The 22,133-nt window shown below is 45.5% G+C and overlaps 1 protein-coding gene across 1 annotated transcript in view; it reads left to right on the top strand.

Moving 5' to 3' along the window:
- The first annotated feature begins 12,099 nt into the window (after positions 1-12,099).
- Positions 12,100-22,133, top strand: part of M1AP (meiosis 1 associated protein) — a 67,071-nt gene continuing 57,037 nt past the window's right edge. The window contains exons 1-2 of the mRNA XM_050946086.1: positions 12,100-12,168; positions 18,963-19,273. Coding sequence (XP_050802043.1) covers positions 19,013-19,273 — 261 coding nt within the window. The 5' untranslated portion in view covers positions 12,100-12,168; positions 18,963-19,012. The remainder of the gene's footprint in view (positions 12,169-18,962; positions 19,274-22,133) is intronic.

Raw genomic sequence — 22,133 nt, 5'->3', positions numbered from 1 at the left:
CACCAGCATGGATTTTGCTCCACTTGCCTGGTGCCTTATCTTGGCTGCTTCACTGCTCCTAATCTGCTCATTCCCAGCATGATAGCAATAGGGGTATCCCTCATTTCTGCTAGCTCATTAGGCACTGCACCATAGTCAGAGCCTCATTTTTATGCACAAGTGTTTATAAATGGGAAACACTGGAGAGAAGCATAGCTAAGAGGAGAGGAAGGAGCCGTGCATCTTAAGCAAGTGAATGAAATTTTAAACAGCTGGAGTATCAGAGGGGTAGCCGTGTTAGTCTGGATCTGTAAAAGCAGTGGAGAGTATTCTCTAGAATGGGAGAATCTAGGTCAAAGACTGATAAAAGTGTGGGTGGATTAAAGACAGCAGCAACAGACCTTTACCTTTCTTGGCTGTCACATTGGCTTTCCAAGATTAGTGACAGATGCAAGGGGGGACAGTCTAAGCTTCATTTCAAAACCTGATGAGTGGTCAGCAACAATGTTAGATCTTCAAAAGCTTTCTGGAATTGATCCTTAAAATGCTTCTTTCATTTGGAAGTAGGAAGCAGGGCCGGCGCTACCATTTAGGCAGCCTAGGCAATCGCCTAGGGCCCCAGAATAAATGATGGGCGCCATTTTGCCGGAGGGGCAGCAGGCGGCTCCGGTGGAGCTGCCGCAGTGGTGCCTGCAGAGGGTCCGCTGGTCCGCGGCTCCGGTGGAGCTGCTGCAGTCGTGCCTGCGGACGGTCGGCTGCTCGCAGGCATCACTGCGGCAGCTCCAGCGGAGCCGCGGGACCAGCGCGCGGGGCGGTGAAATTGCTGTCCGCCTAGGGCACTCAAACCCCTAGCGCTGGTCCTGGTAGGAAGGCATGCAAAAGGGGACTGGGGAAAGGTCTAAGAAAAGCCTCTGCAATGAAGCAGTGGGATAGAGTAGCTCTAGTTATAACACTGAGTATTTTCCTTATTCTGTTGGAGTTCCTTGCTGAGTGTTGGAAGAATTGTAACCTAGCCTTTGACTCCTTCCTATTGTCACACTCAATTAGTACAAAAAAGAAAAGGAAGTTCAGTCCAGTGAATGGGCAGGGTTTTGCTGAGAGCTGGAGAAAACATGGGAGCCTTATAATGAACAGGCAGAGCAATATGAGCTTGGTATCCACAGGAAGAACACTCAGGAAAGGATCTGGTAGCTGGGAACTGAAACAAGAAACCTTCAGAAAAATTAATGTCTGTTCTAAATGAGGAAAAGATGGTGCGATTGGCATGGCACTCTAAGCTAGTAGAAGAAAAAATTCCCATGGGCAAGCATGCTTCCCATCCCTGACCCACTCAGGAGGTGTTTGGGAAGAGTCTAGGTAGGAAAGCACTTCACAGACCTTAAAAGCAGAAAAGATCATTACAATAATCTAATCTGAACGCTTGCATAACACAGACCATAGAATCTCACCTAGTAATATCTGCATCAACTCCCTATTTTGTGGTTGAATTAGAGCAATGTTTTTTGTTTTTAAATAGAAGACATCCAATCTAGATTTACAATTAGATCCAGAAAGGGGCCTGAGACTTAGGGCTTGTCTATGCTACCATGAAGTTCAGACTGTGGGAGTGTGAATAGCAGTGCACACAACCATGCTGCACAGTAACTCCCGCTGTGAACACTATAGGCACATACTAAAGATTCCATCTTTCATTAACATACTCCTCTTCAGACAGGACTACATTATTGCCAGCTAGGAACCTTGGAGTCTGTGCCACATCACCCACATGGGAGAGCTGCAGCACCACACTCTGATTGATGCACACTGCTATTCACTGCAGGGCAGTGTAGACATAGCTGCAGTGTTTAAGGTTGCCAACTTTCTACTTGCACAAAACTGAACACCCTGCCCTGCCCCTTCCCAGAGGCCATGCCCCTGCCAGGTCCCTTCTCCAAGGCACCGCCCCCCACTCACTCCAACAGGTTCAGGTGGTGGGAGGGGACTCTGGGCTAGGGCAGGGGTTGGGGTGCAGGAGGAGATGAAGGCTCCAAGTGGGGGCTCTGGAGTGGGGCCAGTGATGAAAGGTTTGGGGTGCAGGAGGGGCATCTGCGCTGAGGCCAAGGGATTCGGAGTTTGGGAGGGGGCTCTCAGCTAGGGCAGAGGGTTGAGGTGCAGGATCTGGCCGGGCGGCGCTTACCTTGGGCAGCTCCTGGAAGTGACCAGCTTGTCCCTCTGGCTCCTAAGCTCAGGGGTGGCTCCACATGCTGCCCCTGCATGCAGGCACTTCCCCCCGCAGTTCCCATTGGTTCCCGACCAATGGGAGCTTGAGTCAGGGCATAGGGCAGGAGAAGCATGCAGCAACCCTGTGACCGCCCCTCCACCTAGGAGCCAGACATGCCAGCCACTTCTGGGAGCAGCCCAGAGCCAGGACAGGCAGGGAACCTGCCTTAGCCCCGCTGCACTGCAACCAGACTTTTAGCAGCCTATTAAAATTTCCTGGTTTGCTTTCAGTGGTCACTCAGAGATCTATGCCAATTCTGATAGACTCCTGGCCAATTCAGGAGGGTTGGCAACCCTAGAGTTGCATTGTAGGCACCCTGCCACCTAGTGGAATCCAGAGCCCCAAGCTCCCTATACCATGCAGGGGAGAGTTAGGCACATAAGATTAGGATTCATAAAAGCCAGAAAACTGGGCAGACAGCTGCCTACACTTGCCATTGGAAATGCTGAGGGGAGGGGTGTGGCCTAAATCCTTCCTTTCAAAGGGAATTAGGTACTTCCCTCTGGGCTGGTGGGGCCGCCTCCCTCCACTCTGGATTCACAGCTGTGAACCGCCTCCTGGAGTTAGGTACCCAAGTCAGATCAGCCCTTTTGCACAAAATGATGGTGGGGCCACCACTCCCTCATGCCCAAGTTCCCAACCCAAGGGGTTAAAGCACTCCCCTGGGATGTGGGGAACATGGGTTCACATCTCCACTTTGAGCTTCCGGTCCCTACTCTGAGCTGGCAGTCTCCCACATGAGTGCCCTAATCACCAGACAACAAGTGGGTCTCTCCATTTTGATTCAATACCTAAATATTCACTGGGCCAGAGAGTGAAAATGACTATAGCCCAGTGCTCAGGGCACGAGAAGACTCAAGTTCCAGTCCCTGCTCCAATGAATATCTAAATGTTTCATACAACTTGGAAGATCTTTAACAGGAAGCTTGAGAATGACTTACCCCTACAGTCTGATGGTAAGGGCACTAATCTAGGAAATGAAAGATCTGGGTTCACACTCCCTGCTCTGAATCAGGCAGTGTGGAGATTTGACTCAGGGTCTCCTACATTCTCTGGCTATTGAGTGCAGTAAACACTAGGTGTAAGAGGGAGCACCACCTCTCTCATGTTTTGTATGGGGCCCAGTCTGGTAGGTGACCTCTGAGCAGGCCTACCAGCTTGGGCCTTGCAGGTGGATAGCAGAGAACACTTCGCTTAAGGATCTTACTGAGGCTTAGGGGCCAAGCTGCTTGGCAGCATAAGGATTTAGGAACCCATAGGGTTAGGAGACACCTGAGTGTGAGTTTTGAGAAGCTAAATGTTGGATGTAGGTCCTAAACTGGCAATTAGGTGCCTAAATCACTTTGTGGATCTAGCCCTTAAAGACTCCAAGTGGTGGAAGATCCAACACATCCCTAGACAAATTGTTCCAATGTTACTGTCACTGTTAAAATGTGAACCTTATTTCCAGTATGAATTCGTTCAGCTTCAGCTTCCAGTCATTGATTCATATTCCATTAGATTAAAGAGCTATCAGAAATATTCTCCCCTTCTAGGTACTTACTGACCATAATTAAGTGACACATTAACTTTCTCCTGGATAAACTAAATTGATTGAGCTTTAGTCTCTCACTACCAGGTATGTTTTCCAGACCTTGAGGCATTCTTATAGCTCTTTACTGAATCATTGACAATTTGTCAACATCCTTTTAAGAGTCCTGCATTTAGGATGGAAGAATCCCATGCACTGCTACAGACTAGGGACCGAATGGCTAGGAAGCAATTCTGCAGAAAAGGACGTAGGGGTTACAGTGGACGAGAAGCTAGATATGAGTCAGTAGAGTGCCCTTGTTACCAAGAAGGCTAACAGCATTTTGGGCTGTGTAAGTAGAAACATTGCCAGCAGAATGAGGGACGTGATCATTCCCCTCTATTCAGCATTGGTGAGGCCTCGTCTGGAATAGTGTGTCCAGTTTTCTGCCCCACACTACAAGAAGGATGTGGAAAACTTGGAAGGAGTCCAGTGAAGGGCAACAAAAATAATTAGGGGGCTGGAGCACATAACTTATGAGGAGAGGCTGAGGGAACTGGGATTATTTAGTCTGCAGAAGAGAAGAATAAGGGGGAACTTGATAGCTGCTTTCAACTACCTGAAAGAGGGTTCCAAAGAGGATGGATCTAGACTGTTCTCAGTAGCAGCAGATGACAGAACAAGGAGCAATGGTCTCAAGTTGCAGTAGGGGAGGTTTAGGTTGGATATTAGGAAAAACTTTTTCACTAGTGTGTCCACAAATGCACACACTATCCAATAATAATCTCATTAGTATTACCACTACATCCAAAGATCAAGTTAGCTCTCTTAGTCACTCCATCCCACTGGGAGCTCATCTTCAGCTGGTTTCCACCATGACCTTAAGTCCTTTTCTCAGTAACTGCTTTCCAAAATACAACCCCCGCTCCCCATCCAGCAACTGTGACCTGCATTCTTTGTTCCTAGATTTATGATGTTGTATTTGGCTATATTGAACAACATGCATTTCAAGGAGCCCCATTTACTTAGTGATCCAGATCACTCTGTATAACAACTGACCTGTTCCAACATAATTTACTAAACCACCATTTTTTATGTCATCTGCAATAGATTTTACATTTCCTTCCAGATCATTGATAAAGTTATTGAAAAACATTGTGCCAAAAAGAAAGCCCTGGAGGACCCCACTAGAAACACGCCCACTGAATGATGATTTCCCATTTACAATTACTTTTTGAGACTAATAGCTAGTTTTTAAAATGTGCCAGACTGATTTTGTACACTACTACGTTTTAATCGGAAACTTGGGTGGTACTATGACCAGGTTTAGACTACAGACTTATATCAGTATAACTATATCACTCAGGGGTGTGAAATCCACATCCCATAGCAATGTAGTTCTACCGACTTAAACCTCCCCACCCCATATACAGCGCTGTCAATGGGAGAGCATCTCTCGCTTATGTAGCTTCTGGCTCTCAGGGAGGTTCAGTACCTATGCCAATGGGAGACGCTCTCCCTTTAGTGTAGGAGCGTCATCACTAAAGCGCTACAGCAAGCCAGCACTGTACATAAAGATAAGCCCTAAGTCAAATGCCATACAGAAGTCTAAGCATATTATGTCAAAATAATTATCAGTCAAACCTGCAATCTTATCAGAAAGAGCTCACTTTTTTTGCCAAGAACTTTTTTTCAGAAATCCATGTTGGGTATTATTTATGCTGCCGTCCTTTAATTCTTTACTGTCTGCATGGTGTGTTTCCATCATTTTGCCCAGGATCTATGTCAAGCTAACCAGCTTATGGTGATCTGGATCATTCTATTTACCTTTTTAAAATATTGGCACAATTTTTTTCAAGTCTTCTAGAACTTCTCCAGAATTACAAGGTTTGTTTACGAACAAACAAAAAACCCCACAAACCAATGGCTCAGACAGCTACTTGGCCAACTCTTTTAATACTCTGGATGCAAATTATTTGGTCCTTTAGAAATTGCTGTTTAACATCCTACCTAGATGTTAGAATAGAAAGAATATAATTATCACTATAAGATACAAATACATCATCATGTATTGATCAAATTGATAAACTAAACAGCAATAAGTCACCAGGACCAGATGGTATTTATCCAAGAGTTCTGAAAGGGCTCAAATGTGAAACTGTAGAACTATTAACTGTAGTCTGTAACCTATCATTTAAATCAGTTTCTGTACCAAATGACTGGAGGATAAGTAATGTGATGCCAATTTTTAAAAAGGGCTCCAGAGGTGATCACGGCAATTACAGGCCAGTAAGCTTGACTTTAGTATCAGGCAAACTGGCTGAAACTATAGTAAAGAAGAAAATTGTCAGACGCATAGATGAACATAACTTGTTGGGGAAGAGTCATCATGGTTTTTGTAAAGAGAAATCATGCCTCACCAATCTACTAGATTTCTTTGAGGGGATGTACCAATGCTACCTTTGGTGGGCCACTTCTGAGAATGCCAATTCAGGACAAATTGCTTAGAGCAGGGCAGTTACAGCCCAAGGCTGGGGTTCCTTTGCACACCAAGGCAAACTAAACCAGCCAATCAGAGAAGACTTTGGTTTTACCCCACTGGCTAACCACAAGTCACACAAGCGATTCCCTTAGACACTCCAGTTTCCCAGTATCACCACCAGTGCCACTCGTCCTGGGGATGAATGGTTATGAAAACCAATATCCCAGTAAAAGAAAAAAGGTTCTCCCGATCCCAGAGGACCAAGCCCCAGACCCAGAACAATATACAGATTAGATCTTTAGAATCTGAAATCTAAAGGTTTATCCATAAAAGGAAAAAGTATAGATGAATTGGTTAAATGGAATCAATTACATAGAGTAATGGCAAAGTTCTTGGTTCAGGCTTATAGCAGTGATGGAATAAGCCTCAGGTTCAAATCAAGTCTCTGGAACATCCACAGCTTGGATGGGTCATTCAGTCCTTTGTTCAAAGCTTCAGTTTGCAGCAAGGTTCCTCCAGAAGTAAGAAGCAGGACTGAAGAGAAGATGGAGATGAGGCAGCTGCCTTTTATAGTCTCTTCCAGGTGTAAGGACACCTTTTTTCTTACTGTGGAAAATTACAGCAAAATGGAGTTTGGAGTCACATGGGCAAGTCACATGTTCATGCAAGACTCAGTTATAGACTCATAGGTCAGAAGGGACCAATCTGATCATCTAGTCTGACCTCCTGCACAAGGCAGGCCACAGAACCCCACCCATCCAATTTTATAACAACCCCTATCCCAGGACCGAGTTATTGAAATCCTCGAAAATGGTTTGAAGACCTCAAGCTGCAGAGAAACCACCAGCAAGTGACCCGTGCCTCACGCTGCAGGGGAAGGCGAAAAACCTCCAGGGCACCTGCCAATCCGCCCTGGAGGAAAATTCCTTCCCGACCCCAAATATGGCGATCAGCTAAACCCTGAGCATGTGGGCAAGAGACACCAGCTAGCACCCAAGAAGGAATTCTCAGCAGTAACTCAGTACCCATCGCATCCAACATCTCCCCGCAGACCATTGAGCAGACCTGTCTGGTGGTAATTCAAAATCAATTGCCCAAATTAACAATCCTATCATAACAGCCCCTCCATATACTTATCAAGCTTTGTCTTAAAGCCAGGAAAGTCTTTTGCCCCTACTACTTCCCTCGGAAGGCTATTCCAGAACTTCACTCCCCTAATGGTCAGAAACCTTCGTCTAATTTCAAGTCTTTACAGGCAGCAGACATTGCTCACATGCTATTTTGAATGTTCCCAGGAAGACTTCTTATGTGGATTGGAGTCTCTCAAGGTCCATTTTCAGTTAAGTGTTCCTTGACTGGGCACTTAATTTGCAAATTCTTTTCTCAAGAAGCTGACCACATGCTTCACTAATGCTATTTAGAATTAAACACACTGAGATACAAATACATAGGCCATATTCATAACTTCAAATACAAAAATGATACACACATACAGATAGCATAATCACAATCAGCAAATCATAACCTTTTCATAGACACCTCACACAACAACCTTTGTACAATATTTGCTGCAAATATATAACAGTGGTTGCAGTTTATGTCAGTAACATCACAGGGGGTCAACAAGCATGTGGACAAGGGTGATCCAGTGGATATAGTGTACTTAGATTTTCAGAAAGCCTTTGACAAGGTCCCTCACCAAAGGCTCTTAAGCAAAGTAAGCTGTCTTGAGATAACATGGATAGTTCTCTTATAGACTGGTAACTGGTTAAAAGATAGGAAACAAAGGGTAGGAATAAATGGTCAGTTTTGAATAGAGAGAGGTAAATAGTGGTGTCCCCGAGGGGTCTTTATGGGTACCAGTACTGTTCAACATATTCATAAATGACCTGGAAAAAGGGTGAACAGTGAGGTGGCAAAATTTGCAGATGATACAAAACTACTCAAGATAGTTAAATCCCAGGCAGACTCCGAAGTACAAAAGGATCTCTCAAAACTGGGTGACTGGGCAACAAAATGGCAGATGAAATTAAATGTATATAAATGCAAATTAATGCACACTGGAAAACATAATCCCAACTATACAAATAAAATGATAGGGTCTAAATTAGCTATTACCACTCAAGAAAGAAAGATCTTGGAATCATTGTGGATAGTTCTCTGAAAACATCCACTCAATGTGCAAGTGGCAGTCAAAAAAGCAAACAGAATGTTGGGAATCATTAGGAAACAGATAGATAATAACACAAAAAATATCATATTGCCTCTATATAAATTCATAGTATGCCTGCATCTTGAATACTGCGTGCAGATCTGGTCACCCTATCACTAAAAAGATGTATTGGAATCAGAAAACGTTCAGAAAAGGGCAACAAAAATTATTAGGGGAGTGGAATGGTTTCCATATGAGGAGAAATTAATAAGACTGGGACTTTTCAGCTTGGAAAAGAGACGACTAAGGGGGGATCTGAGAGAGGTCTATAAAATTATGACTGGTGTGGAGAAAGTAAATAAGGAAGTGTTATTTACTCTCTCTCATAACACAAGAACTAGGCATCACCAAATGAAATTAATATGCAGCAAGTTTAAAACAAACAAAAGGAAGTATTTTTTCACACAACACACAGTAAACCTGTGGAACTTCTTGCCAGAGGATGTTGTGAAGGCCAAGACTATAACAGGGTTAAAGAAAGAACTAGATAAATTCATGGAGGATAAGTCCATCACTGGCTATTAGCCAGGATGGGCAGGAATGGTGTCCCTAACCTCTATTTGCCAGAAGCTGGGAATGAGCGTCAGGGGATGGATCACAATGGTTACCTGTTCTGTTCATTCCCTCAGGGGCACCAGGCATTGGCCACTGTTGGAAAACAGGACAATGGGCTAGATGGACCTTTGGTCTGACCCCGTATGGCCATTCTTGTGTTTCTTTCCGAAGACAGGAAAGAAATATTTATTGAACACTTCTGTTTTCTCTGCATCATTATTGGCAATTTTTACATCCCTATCTAGAAACATACCTACACCATTGCTAGGATTTCATGTATTCATCATATATTTTAAAAAGCAGCCATGTTGTCTTTAACCCTACTGTCTCTACATTTGTCACTGATATATTTAGCTTCTCTTATCTATTATCTGCATTTTGTAATTGCTAATTTACAGTCATTGCTATCTATTTCCCCATTTTTCCCTTCTTAATCAATGATGCCTTCTTTTGTAATTGTAGAATTGCGGGGAGGGAAGGCAGGGTCTGGCAGCTAGTAAAGTTTCCTTAAACAGCTCTTACTTATAATTCACATTGGCAGGAAAAAATTAGAACAAAACAATCAATTTTGCCCCTAATTGTTTCAGCTTTGAGAAGGTGACTCTTTTAAAACTCCATGTATATAATACAGATGTGGCCCATCTTCTGTTGCATGTAACAAACTTAATTTGGTCAGAATGAAGTCTAATATAGAATTGCCCCAAGCCAAGTCTAATACTTTTTGTGTTAGAAGGATATCATCTATACTTTTTTTTTTAATTTTTTTTTTTTTTAATTCCAAGGACATTTTACTGGTGGCAGCATGACACCTCCAGCACGTGCCTCCAGACTGAAATCCCCCCTACTAACACAATTTTATTTTATACACAATTTATACACAGGGGTGTCTGACAGGCCCTTTCCCCCATTCAGACCCACTGGTTACCGCTGCCACCTCATACATTTGTACACTGCAGATACTGGCAGCACTGTGTTTAGGGGAGGTACAAACCTATTCTTCCCATTTACCTTCCCTGCCTCAGCATGAAGGGCTCACGGGTAAGTGCAGCCCACAGAGAGAGGGGAGGTTGGATGCATGTGGGAGGTGTGTCAGTGTATTTGTTGCAGGGGGGTAGGACAACAGAGTGGTTATACAACCCCCACGATTTACCCACCCTGACTGTGATGAGCACAGCCCATGGAGTGAGGAGGAATGTGTGTAGGGGGGTCCACAGGGTACTCTACTTACTGCTGGAGCACCTCCTCCTGGCCATGTCTGGGGATTAGTTCTTCCAGTCTGACACCCCTTCATGCGGTAGCTCACTCCATCTTTCTCAGTCTTGCTTTCTTGGGACTTGACTGCCCCCTCCAGCCAGGTCACTGTAGTTGTTCCCTTCTCGGGGGGTTGGGTGTATCAAAGTCTCTCCGGACCCATTCTCCCAGGCAGCCTTCGCTTTCGCTGTCTCTTAATGGCTAGCAGGGAACCCAGCCCAAAGACCTTACAACAAGCAGCCATGGTCTGCACAGCCCTGAACCTTACCACTGCATCCCTGGGCTGCTTCCTACCCTGCCGTCTCTCCCCCAGTCCCCTGCAGCTCTCAGCACCTGGGCTGTAGACAGGCCCATCCACTCCCTGTCCAGCTGCACTTCATAGCTAATTAGCACTTGCTCTTGGGGCTTCTTGTCCAGGTGAAGCCTGGGCCTTTAACTGGCCCATGTGGGCACCTAACCCCGTCAGGGCTGCGTGGTGGCCACCCCTGCAGGATGTCAGTGTATGGGGGAAGGGAGGTGCGTCTAGGAAGGCTATAAACCGCCCCCTCCCCCCCACACTATATCAGTCTGCCTGGGGCAGGGCCGTCCTGGGCCGAGCACAGCCGGGGGCAGGAGGCTGCTGGAATGTTCCATGGGCCCCGCCGGGGGGTTTCACAGCGTGAGGTGGGGATTGCGCTGCTGTGGTCCCACCCTCCGCAGCCCCCAGGGGAGGCAGAGGCGGGTGGGTGGCCGGGCCGTACGCCGCCGCAGCCTGAGGTAAACACCTGGGAGCCTGGCAGCCGCGTGGGGCCAGGGCTGGACCTGGGCCACGCCGCGCTGAGGCAGCCGCTGGCCCTCTCCTGGAGCCAGAGCACCCGGCGCTGCCAGCAGGGACGGGTCAGTTCCACGCGTGCGCCGGCCACGGGGCCCTGGTCACGCCTGCCCTGCAGGCCCCATCGGCCCGGCGGGCTGGGGAAGTACTGTGGGCTGGGTTCCCCCACGGGCTCCAATCATGGCTGCCACAGGCAAGTTTGCCCCACCATTTTGAGACCAGGTTAACCCCGCAGGTTCCTGTCACAGCGGCTGCAGGCTAGGTCAGTCCTGCAGGCTCTGGGCACGGCCCTGGGCTAGGTTACCAGGGGAAGGGATCCAGGGCACTGCTGCAGGCTGTGTTACCCCACAGGCTCTTGTCATGGCTGCCTTTCTCGCTGCCTCAGACCAAACTCACAATCGCTCCCTGTCTGGAGAATAAAATTGAGGGAAACCCTCCCTTCTGCTAGTTCCCAGTGTGTGGATGAAGAGAAACAGACTCTTTGTTAATCAGCAAATTCCCTCCAGCTGACTTCAAACCAGCTGAGCACTAATTAGAAAACACCCTGTGTGGATTGAGCCCAGGGAAGCCACTGCTCTCAATCAGGAGAGGGTGTCAATCATCACAGTAGTATGGACACTTAAAAAATGTGTTTAACTGTGCAGCACAAAACTTTGTGTCACTTCTGTGCTAGGGCTTGTCTGCTGCAGGCTTGTATGATGTGCTGCAGCATTCTGCTCTGAGTTTAATACCCCAGGGCCACGCAGAGGGGGGGACAAGTGGGGCAATTTGCCCCAGGCCCTGGGCTCCGCAGGGGCTCCCCCCGAGAATGCCTGAGGTTCCCTCCCCGGCCCCAGCCCGCCCCTTTCCCGGAGCCTCCGCGGATCCAGCAGCATCCCTGAACAGTGCTGCAGTATGGCTCTGGAGGGGCCTGAGCTCCGCCCCGCTCAGAGCCACGTGGTAAGGGGGCAGGGCTGCGAGCTCCGGGATGAGCTCAGCTCCCTCCGCTCGGCCTGTAGCTCGCAGCCCTGCCCCCTTATCACGTGGCTCTGAGCGGGGAGGAGCTCAGGCCCCGCCGGAGCCATGCTGCAGCTGTCCAGGGACGCTCCTGGATGCGCTGAGGCTCCAGGTGAGGCGGTTGGATAAGGGGCAGGGAGTCCTGGGGACAGGGAGGAGGCAGAGGTTGCGGGGGCAGTCAGGGGACAGGGAACGGGGAGGTTGGATTGTGGGCTTTCCGAGGGTCTGTCAGGATTCAGTGGGGGGGTGGAGAGGGGTCAGGGCAGTCAGGGGACAGGGAGCAAGGGGGGGGGGGTCTGTGAGGGGACAAGGAGCAGGATGGGTCAGGGATTCTGAGGGGAGCAGTCAGGGGGCAGGGAGTGTGTGGGGGTCAGATAGGGGGCAGGGCCAGGCTGTTTGGGAGGCACAGCCTTCCCTACCCTAAAGCTCATTCAGCAGTTTGAGGCTTGCAGAAGAGCCAAGCTGTTAGCTTTTCCATTAGGGCTACCATCCCTTTCACTTCTCAAATGCCAAATTATAGTCTATATTTAATTTCAGTGCCATAGGGTGATTCATGTCAGGGGAGGGTAGCTTCATTTAAAATTAGCCACTGGGGGAGGGATCACATGAGAAGAGCAATATCCTTCCCAACCCTACCAAAGGAGACCCCCCACCCCTGCAATCCCTGAGGCTTCAGAGGGGTTATAAATGCTGGAGGCAAAGCGGGGTTTGAGGTGGAGGCTGACAGTTTGTGACCCCCTGAGGGGTTCTGACCCCCAGTTTGAGAACCCCTGGGTTAATTTAATGTTAGCCCCATGTCCATTCACATGCATGTGCTATTTTGAGCATTTCAGTTTTCACAACATAGTTTTCATCCCAGATTCTGGAACAAGCTCAAATGCTCAGTTCGTGGAGTATGTACATAAGCTAGACTAAAGACAAACCCACAATAACTGTCTCCAGTTTGTGAGGGACCCTATGGAGCCAGTCTCTAGGAAACAGATAAATGCATGGAGCTTAAGTCCATTAATGGCTATTAGCCAGGATGGGTAAGGACTGGTGTCCCTAGCCTCTGTTTGTCAGAGGGTGGAGATGGATGGCAGGAGAGAGATCACTTGATCATTACCTGTTAGGTTTACTCCCTCTGGGGCACTTGGCATTGGCCATTGTCGGTAGACAGGATACTGGGCTGGATGGACCTTTGGTTTGACCCAGTATGGCTGTTCTTATGTTCTAACCTAAATGAACCCAAAGTTATGGAGAGGAATATGAGTCAAGGAAGCCAGCAGAGTATCAGAAACCTGGAAAAATCTCTGACTGGATGGTCTCAGGTGTTTGGTCACAAGCTGAGGTGGTTCAAAAGTTTTGGACTTTTTTTTAAGCAGAATTTTTTATTGTTTCTTTAAACAATCAAACACAGCAAGCAGCAAATATTTGGCCACACACTTCTGAAACCCCAAACCATATTCAGGTTTTGGCAGACTAATTTCAGCTTTTCAATTAAAAAAACCACAACAAATTTTGAAGGAAAGCAGACATTGTCCGTGATTTTTTTCTGCTTTTTAAAAACCCCTAGTTTTCAATCCAGAAAAAGTTTTGACGGAAAATAATTGTCCAAACCTTTTAATGAGCTTTAGTGCCTTTTAGTATTAGCTGATTCTGAGAACCAGTGATACCTTGTAAAGAAGTTTTCTCAAAACTGGGTTTGTGCTGAGATGCAGAAAGTTTATTTTTCCCAGGGCCGCCCGTGGTGGGGGAGCAAGTGGGGCAATTTGCACTAGGCCCCGCAGGGGCTCCCATGAGAATATAGTATTGTATAGTATTGCAATTTTTTTTATGGAAGGGGCCCCCAAAATTGCTTTGCTCTAGGCCCCCTGAATCCTCTGGGCGGACCTGTAATACCCAAACAGTCCCCACTGATGCAGTACTGCTTTCTGAAGCTTTTCTCCTTTTTTAACAAACAAAACAGCAAATGCAAACCCATGTATTAATGTGATATTTAAGGCTGAAAATGGAAACACCAGGCAGTAAGGCAATCAGGACATTAAGATTCTCAGGCCGGTGCAGATGCTCAGTACACTGCGGTGCATTTAAGCCTTTAGGTGCAGTACAGGTCAATTAATACTATAGTGATTAACTTGCTCTGTATATTTTATATATGTGGATGGTTCTCTCCATTTCCATGAGCAGAAGGGATTTTGATCCAGTAGACTCTAATCAATTCAGATTTTTATAAAACTCTCAGTATTGCCAATCCCAAAAGTTTTTTTTAAATGTCAACCCCCAAAAAATCATGAGGGTTTTTTTTGTTTTTTTTTTTCAGAAATTAAGGCATAATTTTTGGTCTGTCTGCTGAGTTGTGTTCCTCTGCCTGCTCCCAATGTAGGTGTAACCATTACTGTCTTGTCAACATTTGCAAATTTACAGTGAATAAATTGATTTAGGTTCCTGCTGCAGGAGGACCCAACACAGTGCAACATGTGGCGGCTTGTGCTCTGGAAGCTGGACCTGAGACCCACCAAACTCATAAGATAAAGGGGACAAAAAACATCCACTGGATGGAAGCAGCTTTTAATTAGAGCAGGCTCCAGGCAGCACTTACCTGGAAGGGTGTGCTCAGAGCTTTACAGACAAGTGAAAAGCCAAGTCCCTGCCCTGCAAACTTACAATCCAAATGAAAGAGAACACAGCAAAGAATGATAAAGTGGGGAGCACTGATGACGGAGCAGTTGCAACAGGGCAAGATGTTAATTAGCATACATGCATTTTAGCTTATTTTATATTATATCTATATTAGGGCTGTCAAGCAATTAAAGAAATTAATCCTGATTAATCATGCTGTTAAACAATAGAATACAATTTATTTTAAATATTTTTGGATGTTTACTACATTTTCAAAAATATTAATTTCAGTTACAACACAGAATACAAAGTGTACAATGCTCACTTTATATTTATTTTTATTACAAATATTTGCACTGTAAAAAAAAAAAAATTGTATTTTTCAATTAACCTCATACAAGTACTGTAGTGCAATCACTTTATCATGAAAGTTGAACTTACAAATGTAGAATTATGTACAAAAAACTTGCATTCAAAAATAAAACAATGTAAAACTTTAGAGCCTACTAGTCCACTCCGTCCTACTTCTTGGTCAGTCAATCACTCAGACAAACAAGGTTGGTTACAATTTGCAGGAGATAATGCTGCCTGCTTCTTGTTTACAAAGTCACCTTAAAGTGAGAACAGGCATTTGCATGGCACTACTGTAGCTGGCATTGCAAGATATTTACATGCCAGGTGCCCTAAAGATCCATATTGTCCCTTCATGCTTCAACCATCATTCCAGAGGACATGCTTCCATGCTGATGATGGGTTCTGCTTGATAACTTTCCATAGCAGTGCGGACTGACACATGTTTATTTTCATCATCTAAGTCAGATTCCACCAGAAGAAGGTTTATTTTTTGGTGGTTTGGGTTCTGTAGTTTCCACACCAGAGCGTTGCTCCTTTAAGACTTCTGAAAGCATGCTCCACACCTTGTCCCCCTCAGATTTTGGAAGGCACTTCAGATTCTTAAACCTTGGGTCAAGTGCTATAGCTATTTTTAGAAATCTCACATTGGTGTCTTTTTTGCGTTTTGTCAAATCTGCTGTGAAAGTGTTCTTAAAATGAACATGCGCTGGGTTGTCATCCAAGACTGCTATAACATGAAATATATGCAGACTGCGGGTAAAACAGAGCAGGAGACATACAATTCTCCCCCAAGGAGTACAGTCACAAATTTAATTGACACATTATTTTTTTAACAAGCATCATCAGCATGGAGGCACGTCCTCTGGAATGGTGGTCGAAGCATGAAGGTCGATAGTATCAAGAAAGACAGTCTCATTCAAATTCATGAAATCTATGTATTTCAACACTTCATTCACCTCAGTTTCTCTCTGAAACCAGCACAAGATAAAATTCCTTTTTAGGATTTTTGACTGCATCAGCTAGGTTTTGCCTCCTGGTAAAGGAGAGAATTGGGAGGAGGGGGTGTAGAGGAGCCTCTTCTCAAAACAAAAGAATGACAACCAAAGATTGTCCTCAGAATAGGTGAGGAAGTCATTTCAATCAAAGATCTAGGAATGCCTTTGGGAGAGCAACCTGGGTATTCTGTATTTTCATATGAAATAAGATCAAGTTGTAAGTCAAAGCAAGATATTTGTACCTGCCACCAGCCCTGAAATCATAGTCTGGCAACTGAAAGTCAAGTTGTTCTCTTTCTGCCTTATTAACACTGACAAAGATCCCAGAATCTGAATATAGCAGTTTTGTTGACATTACAGTAAAACCTCAGTGTTAGGAACATCGTGGGAATGGAGGTTGTTTGTAACTCCGAAACGTTTGTAACTCTGAACGAAATGTTATGGTTGTTCTTTCAAAAGTTTACAACTGAATATTAACTGAATTAATTTAATACAGCTTTGAAACTTTACTATGCAGAAGAAAAATGCTGCTTTTCCTTTTTTTTAGTAGTTTACATTTAATAAGTACTATACTATATTTGCTTTTTTTTTCTTTTTTGGTCTCTACTGCTGCCTGTTTCCAAACGAGCTGTATGGTTGACTAGTCAGTTCATAGCTGAGGGAAATCTGGTTAGTTCCATTGGTGCCTGTAAGAAATATACTAGCATATCTCCTTAACAAATCTTTAAAAAGTACATGACTCAGCAGAATTGATCAGAAAACTAAGAACTATTACAGAATGCAAACAGGGACAGATTCTGACCAACATCACACCTCAGTAAATCCATCATAACTTAGTTATTTCACTGGAACTAATGTGCATTTGCACAACTGTAACGGGTCAGATTCTGGCTCATAGGGAATAGATATGTACAGTTAAATGGTATATTATACAATCACTTGTCTGAGCACAAGGACATCTGAATACTTTTCTATTGTTGCTATTAGCAAAATATCTTAATTTTAAACAACTTCAATATCCTAGAAGTTGCATTGCTTGGTTTGAGCAAAAACATTTACATTTAGTGAGGTAAAAGGAGATTTTAGACAGCACCTTTGTGTTCCTGATGAAGGAAGGAAAAGGTTTTTGTTTTTAACAGGAAGGTGCTAGCCCTTATGCCTAAGGTTTGTGTGTGGAGAGGAAATGGGGGCAGGGGAGGAACTGAGCAGGAATAATTTAAGAACTGCACAGGATCCTAAATGAATTTTCTGCTTTTAAGCCAAGCCCTGGAGTGTTTACTCTGGGCCTGTAGCTGTGTTAATTTATGGCACACACTTCCTGCCCCCAGCCCTCCCCTCCCTCTTAGTCTACCCGCCATTTTACTACTCCCCACTCACACTGACCACTACAGCCTCAGAAATACCTTTGCATGGTCCCTGGGAAAAGGAGAACAGTGTCGCAGAAGTGGATGAGCCCCACTTTGTAGTGTGGGTCTCCCCATGTACACAAAGGTCTCCCTGTGAGGGCACAAACTGACCTTTACAGTGGCAAAATACCTACTCGTGTCATTAGGTGTCTTGTGAGAGTGAGGTTTTCAAGATTTGGCCCTTTGAATACAAGACTCGTAATAGGGGCATCAGCTACTACAATTAAGGATGTTATAAATTAACACAAATTTAGTGAGCAAAACATATTTTAAGTGGGTTTATATTCCCATTTTTCTCCTTCAAGCGTCTGTTGTTCAAGCTCTCATGCAAAAAACCCACTGTCTCTCTAACTTGAAACACCATGCCAGTTGCAGTAAGTTAAAGGATAACATCATAAGTAGTCTGGAAGATACATATGAAAAACTGGAGTCTAGGAATGTAGGCATTAGAGATAGAAGCCCTTTTGGGTTCATCTATTCCATCTTCCATGGGCCAGAGCAGAACTGTTTTTTACTATACACTTTTCAGGACTTTGTCCAATCTATTTTTAAATGCCTCAACCCCTTTCTTTGGGAGACAATTCCTCATGTTACCAAAGTTGTTCCCCTCTCTCAATATAGAAAAATACTGAGCCTAAAATTTCCTTTTCTTCAATTCAACCCTTTACTCCTGTTGTACCCCCTTGAATGACTCTAAATGGGTTATTGATTATTTTCATTCTCAATTCCTGTACTGTACACTGGTCTCCTACCCCTCCCCTCCCCTTAGTTACCACTTAGCAATGCTACAGTTTTCTTAATAATAATACCTGGCTCATACATAGCATTTTACATCCATAGATCTCAAAGTGCTCTACAAAGGAGGTAAGTAGCATTGTTCTTATTTTACAGATGAGGGTACAAGACTAGATGGACTGTTGAGCTGATCCAGTTTGTCAATATCTGGTAATGTGGTGCCCAGAACCACATGTCACTCCAGTTGCGGTTGCACCAGGGCTGTACAGAGCGGGGCCCAGAGGAACTTAGGAATTGCCATAATGGATCAGCTCAGCAGTCCATCTTTTCCTGTATCCTGTCTCTGACAGTGACCAGAGCCAGATGCTTCAGAGACTGGCCTGAAAACTGCTGAAGGCTGATGTGGAATAAGCTGCCCTTTACATAACTATTAGGTCTCGTCTTGAGCTCTAAAAGATTGGCTCAAGCTCTGAAGTACAAGACTTCTTCCTCCCTGTCTACAATGGAAGGCTTAGACATATGCAGTCCAAACTTGCAATGTCTTTTGTTGTTGCTGTATCATATTTTAAACTCAGGTCTCGCTGCTACATCTTACTCCCTAGGCTAATCCCTCCCACTAAGGAGCTGGGCGTCAGGCTGTAGTTCCCCAGAAGGATTAGCTGCATTTTCGAGGCTAAATCGTTTGATTTTCATCTCTCTCTAGATGCACTGATATTATTGCCCTGCCATACCCTAGGCTGAGTTCAGGCTGGATTTAGCACCATATCTCAGGATGACAGTCTCACTCATTCCTGTTTTCTGTTTTTCCTTCTCAGAGGCAGATGGGTGATTGGACAGCTGGGGCGCTGTTTCTTGTTTGGATGCCATGAATTCCAGAAAACCCCTTTCAGAAACAAGGAGAGGGTACACTGCTGGCAAAGCTTATGCCACTGCACACTCATGGCAGCTCCCACAAATCCTTATTGTGGATGTCAAGCCACCCTTTTGGGCCAACACATGTTCTAAACTTTGTGAAGCCCTGGAAAACTTCTTCTGTCTAGCATGCAGTTTGGCAGGTCCCTGTCGCATCCCATTGCTGAGCCTATATGTGGTACAGAACCAGCACGAGTGCCTCCTTCCCTTTGTGGTGAGTGTGAAACAAGGGATCTTACAGACTTAGGATTTTAAAGGCTGTAACAGATAACAGATACATGCAGTTTAGCATAGACAATTATGATTAATTAGAAGGTGTTATATGTAAAGAAGTTGATCATCCTCTGAATCACTTTTTATGGGTTTCATGGAAGTGAATCTTAAAGGAGGGATTTGAAAGGACAGGGCCTAGTGGCCAGATGAAGTTGGCTGCAGCAAGGGCTGGGTTCAATATTTAGGGGCTCCTCTTAACACTACTACACAGAGCCAGCTCAGTCATCTGGGAAAAGTTCACACCAGCCTTGGCGCCTCTAAGAGGCAATGCTTCCCCTCTCGCAAGCATTGCGTCTGTGTATAACGAACGAGAAGTTTTATTAAAAGGGAAAGGGAACCAAGTATTAGTTTGGGAAAACACCACAACCACATTCAAAAACATGCAGTCATAAGGCAAACACCCTTGCAGTGGCCTTTGCCTTCATTTTTCATCTTGGGGCATGAGCCTTACAAACAAATGTTCCTTTAACATGCCACTGCCCTCCCCCTTTACTGCACCCCACTCCCAGTTGCTGTCCTTGGTCAGCGAAGACCCAGAATTCAGAGATGTGTTCATGGGAGTTCACCTCCCACCCTGGAGGGACTCGGGGAAAGGTGTTGCAGCCTTTCACTCTGCATTGCTGCTGCACCATTGTTCACTCCATGGCCATTGGCCACAGTACCGTCACTTTCTCTGCCACCACCTGCCTCTCTACTGCCACCTCTTTAGGTCCTACCCCTTAACCCAGTTCTCAGTGATTTCAGCAATTAGTGAAAGAGACTGCTGTGAGGTTCCACTGAAACACTGCCCCACACTAGGCTTAGCACTTAGGCCTGGTCTACACGGGGGTGGGGTGGTGTCAATGCAAGATACGCAACTTCAGCTACGGGGATACCGTAGCTGAAGTCGATGTATCTTATTCCGACTTACCTCCCATCCTCACGGCACGGGATCGACGGCCGCGGCTCCCCTGTCGACTCCGCTACTGCCGCTCACTCTGGTGGAGTTCCAGAGTCGACGGGGAGCGCATTTGGGGATCAATATATCGCATCTCACAAGATGCAATATATCAATCCCCGATAAATTGATCGCTACCTGCCGATACAGCGGGTAGTCTAGAGGTACCCTTAGACCTGGTTATCAGTGGTTTCAGGTCTAGTGATGACCTGAGAAAACAAATGACTCAATTGATTCTAATCAGTTCTGCCTTTAAACAGTGGAGAGGGGGAGAGTTAAATAGTGTCTAGGACTCTTAGGCAGAGCACACACCACCAGGTATAAACACCTGTCCCTTTTTCCACTGGGATTTGGTTTCCCTTCCCTGCTTAGTAAGTGAGGGTGAACCCCTCTATCAGGACAGGCTAAGCCCATTTCTGCTGCCCTTTACTAGTACAATAAGGATAACAACATTTCATTACCCCTCCATTCAATACTAATGTGATTTGTAACTCACCACCGGCCAAAATCCATCACTTTAGCAATGCAGCTGTCTGCTGAATAGGTAGTGTAGGTGTTTGTGTGCAATTATGATCTGGTTCTTAAGTCTTTTCCCCCAGCTCATCACTGATGTCAGGAGAGAGCTCATTCAGACCCTGTCTACAAAGTTATTATATGTAAAAAACTTAATCATCCTCTGAATCACTTCTTATGGGTTTCATGGAAGAAGTGAAATCTTAATGGCGGATTTGACAGAAGAAGGCAAAGTGGCTTGGAACCCCTGAGATGTGCATATGCCACAACTGAGTCCTCATGTAATTTTACTGCTGTAATCCTTATCCTTCTCCCCATCTCCTGCTGACAGTTGGGTAATCCTACTCTGTGCATCACATCCGAAGTTTGATGGCAAGCCCACTGGGCAGGGAATTTGCTTTTTCATTTGCTCTGTAGAGAACCAGGTCAGTCTAAGCACTGCTCTAAACTGTGCCAGCTAACAGTTCCCCCACAGCTAATCTGCCAGGGATCACCGGTAGAGCCTTGCAACCCAATGGACCCCAACTACAGGGATCTGGTTCAGGTCGGGTCAGTAAACAAGCTGAGTCTGTCAGGGTCAGGTAGGCTCTGATCACCTTCTTCTGTTTGTAGAGCCCACATGGTAGCAGTTGTGTGCCTTGCTCCTGCAGGATGCTGCCACCTCACGCTGTTGTGTATGCGCAGTTGAGTGAGTGTGCCAACACATCACAGCAGCTCTCACTCTGCAGCACACACAGTACAGCAAGGCTGCAGCAGCCCAGAGGGGTTATGCAGCCACACCGGCACAGACTCCATGGGCAGGAAGTGTCCAGAGATGGATCACAGCCATGAGGTATGGGAGTGGGAAGCCCCGACCAGGCCAAACCCCAAGGATGAGGCAGCAGCACTGAAACAGGTTCAGGGGGAAGGATCAAGTTTGGGTCAGGTCTGAAAACTACTCAACCCTCTCGGGTCTGGATACAATTCAGGTCAACTTGTGCTCAGGCTGGGTTTGAATCAGGCTTTAAAATTAGGCCCAAGCAGACCTCTAAGTACAGCAGTGCTCTGGACACATCACTTTCTTCCAGCCATGCCACACATCAGATGAATCTTCACCTGTGCTAAGATCCTCCTCCAACAGCTCTCACTTTGACTATATAGCAACTCTTCATCTATGGCCTATGCAGACTTTAAGGTGAGAATGGAACATTTGATCATCTGGTTTGACCTCCTGTATATCAAAGACAGTAACACTTCACCCAGTTACCTCTGTATTGAGACCAATAATTTGCCAGAAATGCATCTAGTCTTGACTTAAAGACTTCAAGAGATGAAGAATCCATGACTTCCCTTGGTAGTTTGTTCCTGTGGT

Source organism: Gopherus flavomarginatus, chromosome 3 (genome assembly GCF_025201925.1).
Source record: "Gopherus flavomarginatus isolate rGopFla2 chromosome 3, rGopFla2.mat.asm, whole genome shotgun sequence".
NCBI classification, from domain to species: Eukaryota; Metazoa; Chordata; order Testudines; family Testudinidae; genus Gopherus; species Gopherus flavomarginatus.
The sequence above is the reverse complement of the archived record's forward strand: the minus strand, read 5'-3'. Positions and strand labels throughout refer to the sequence as shown.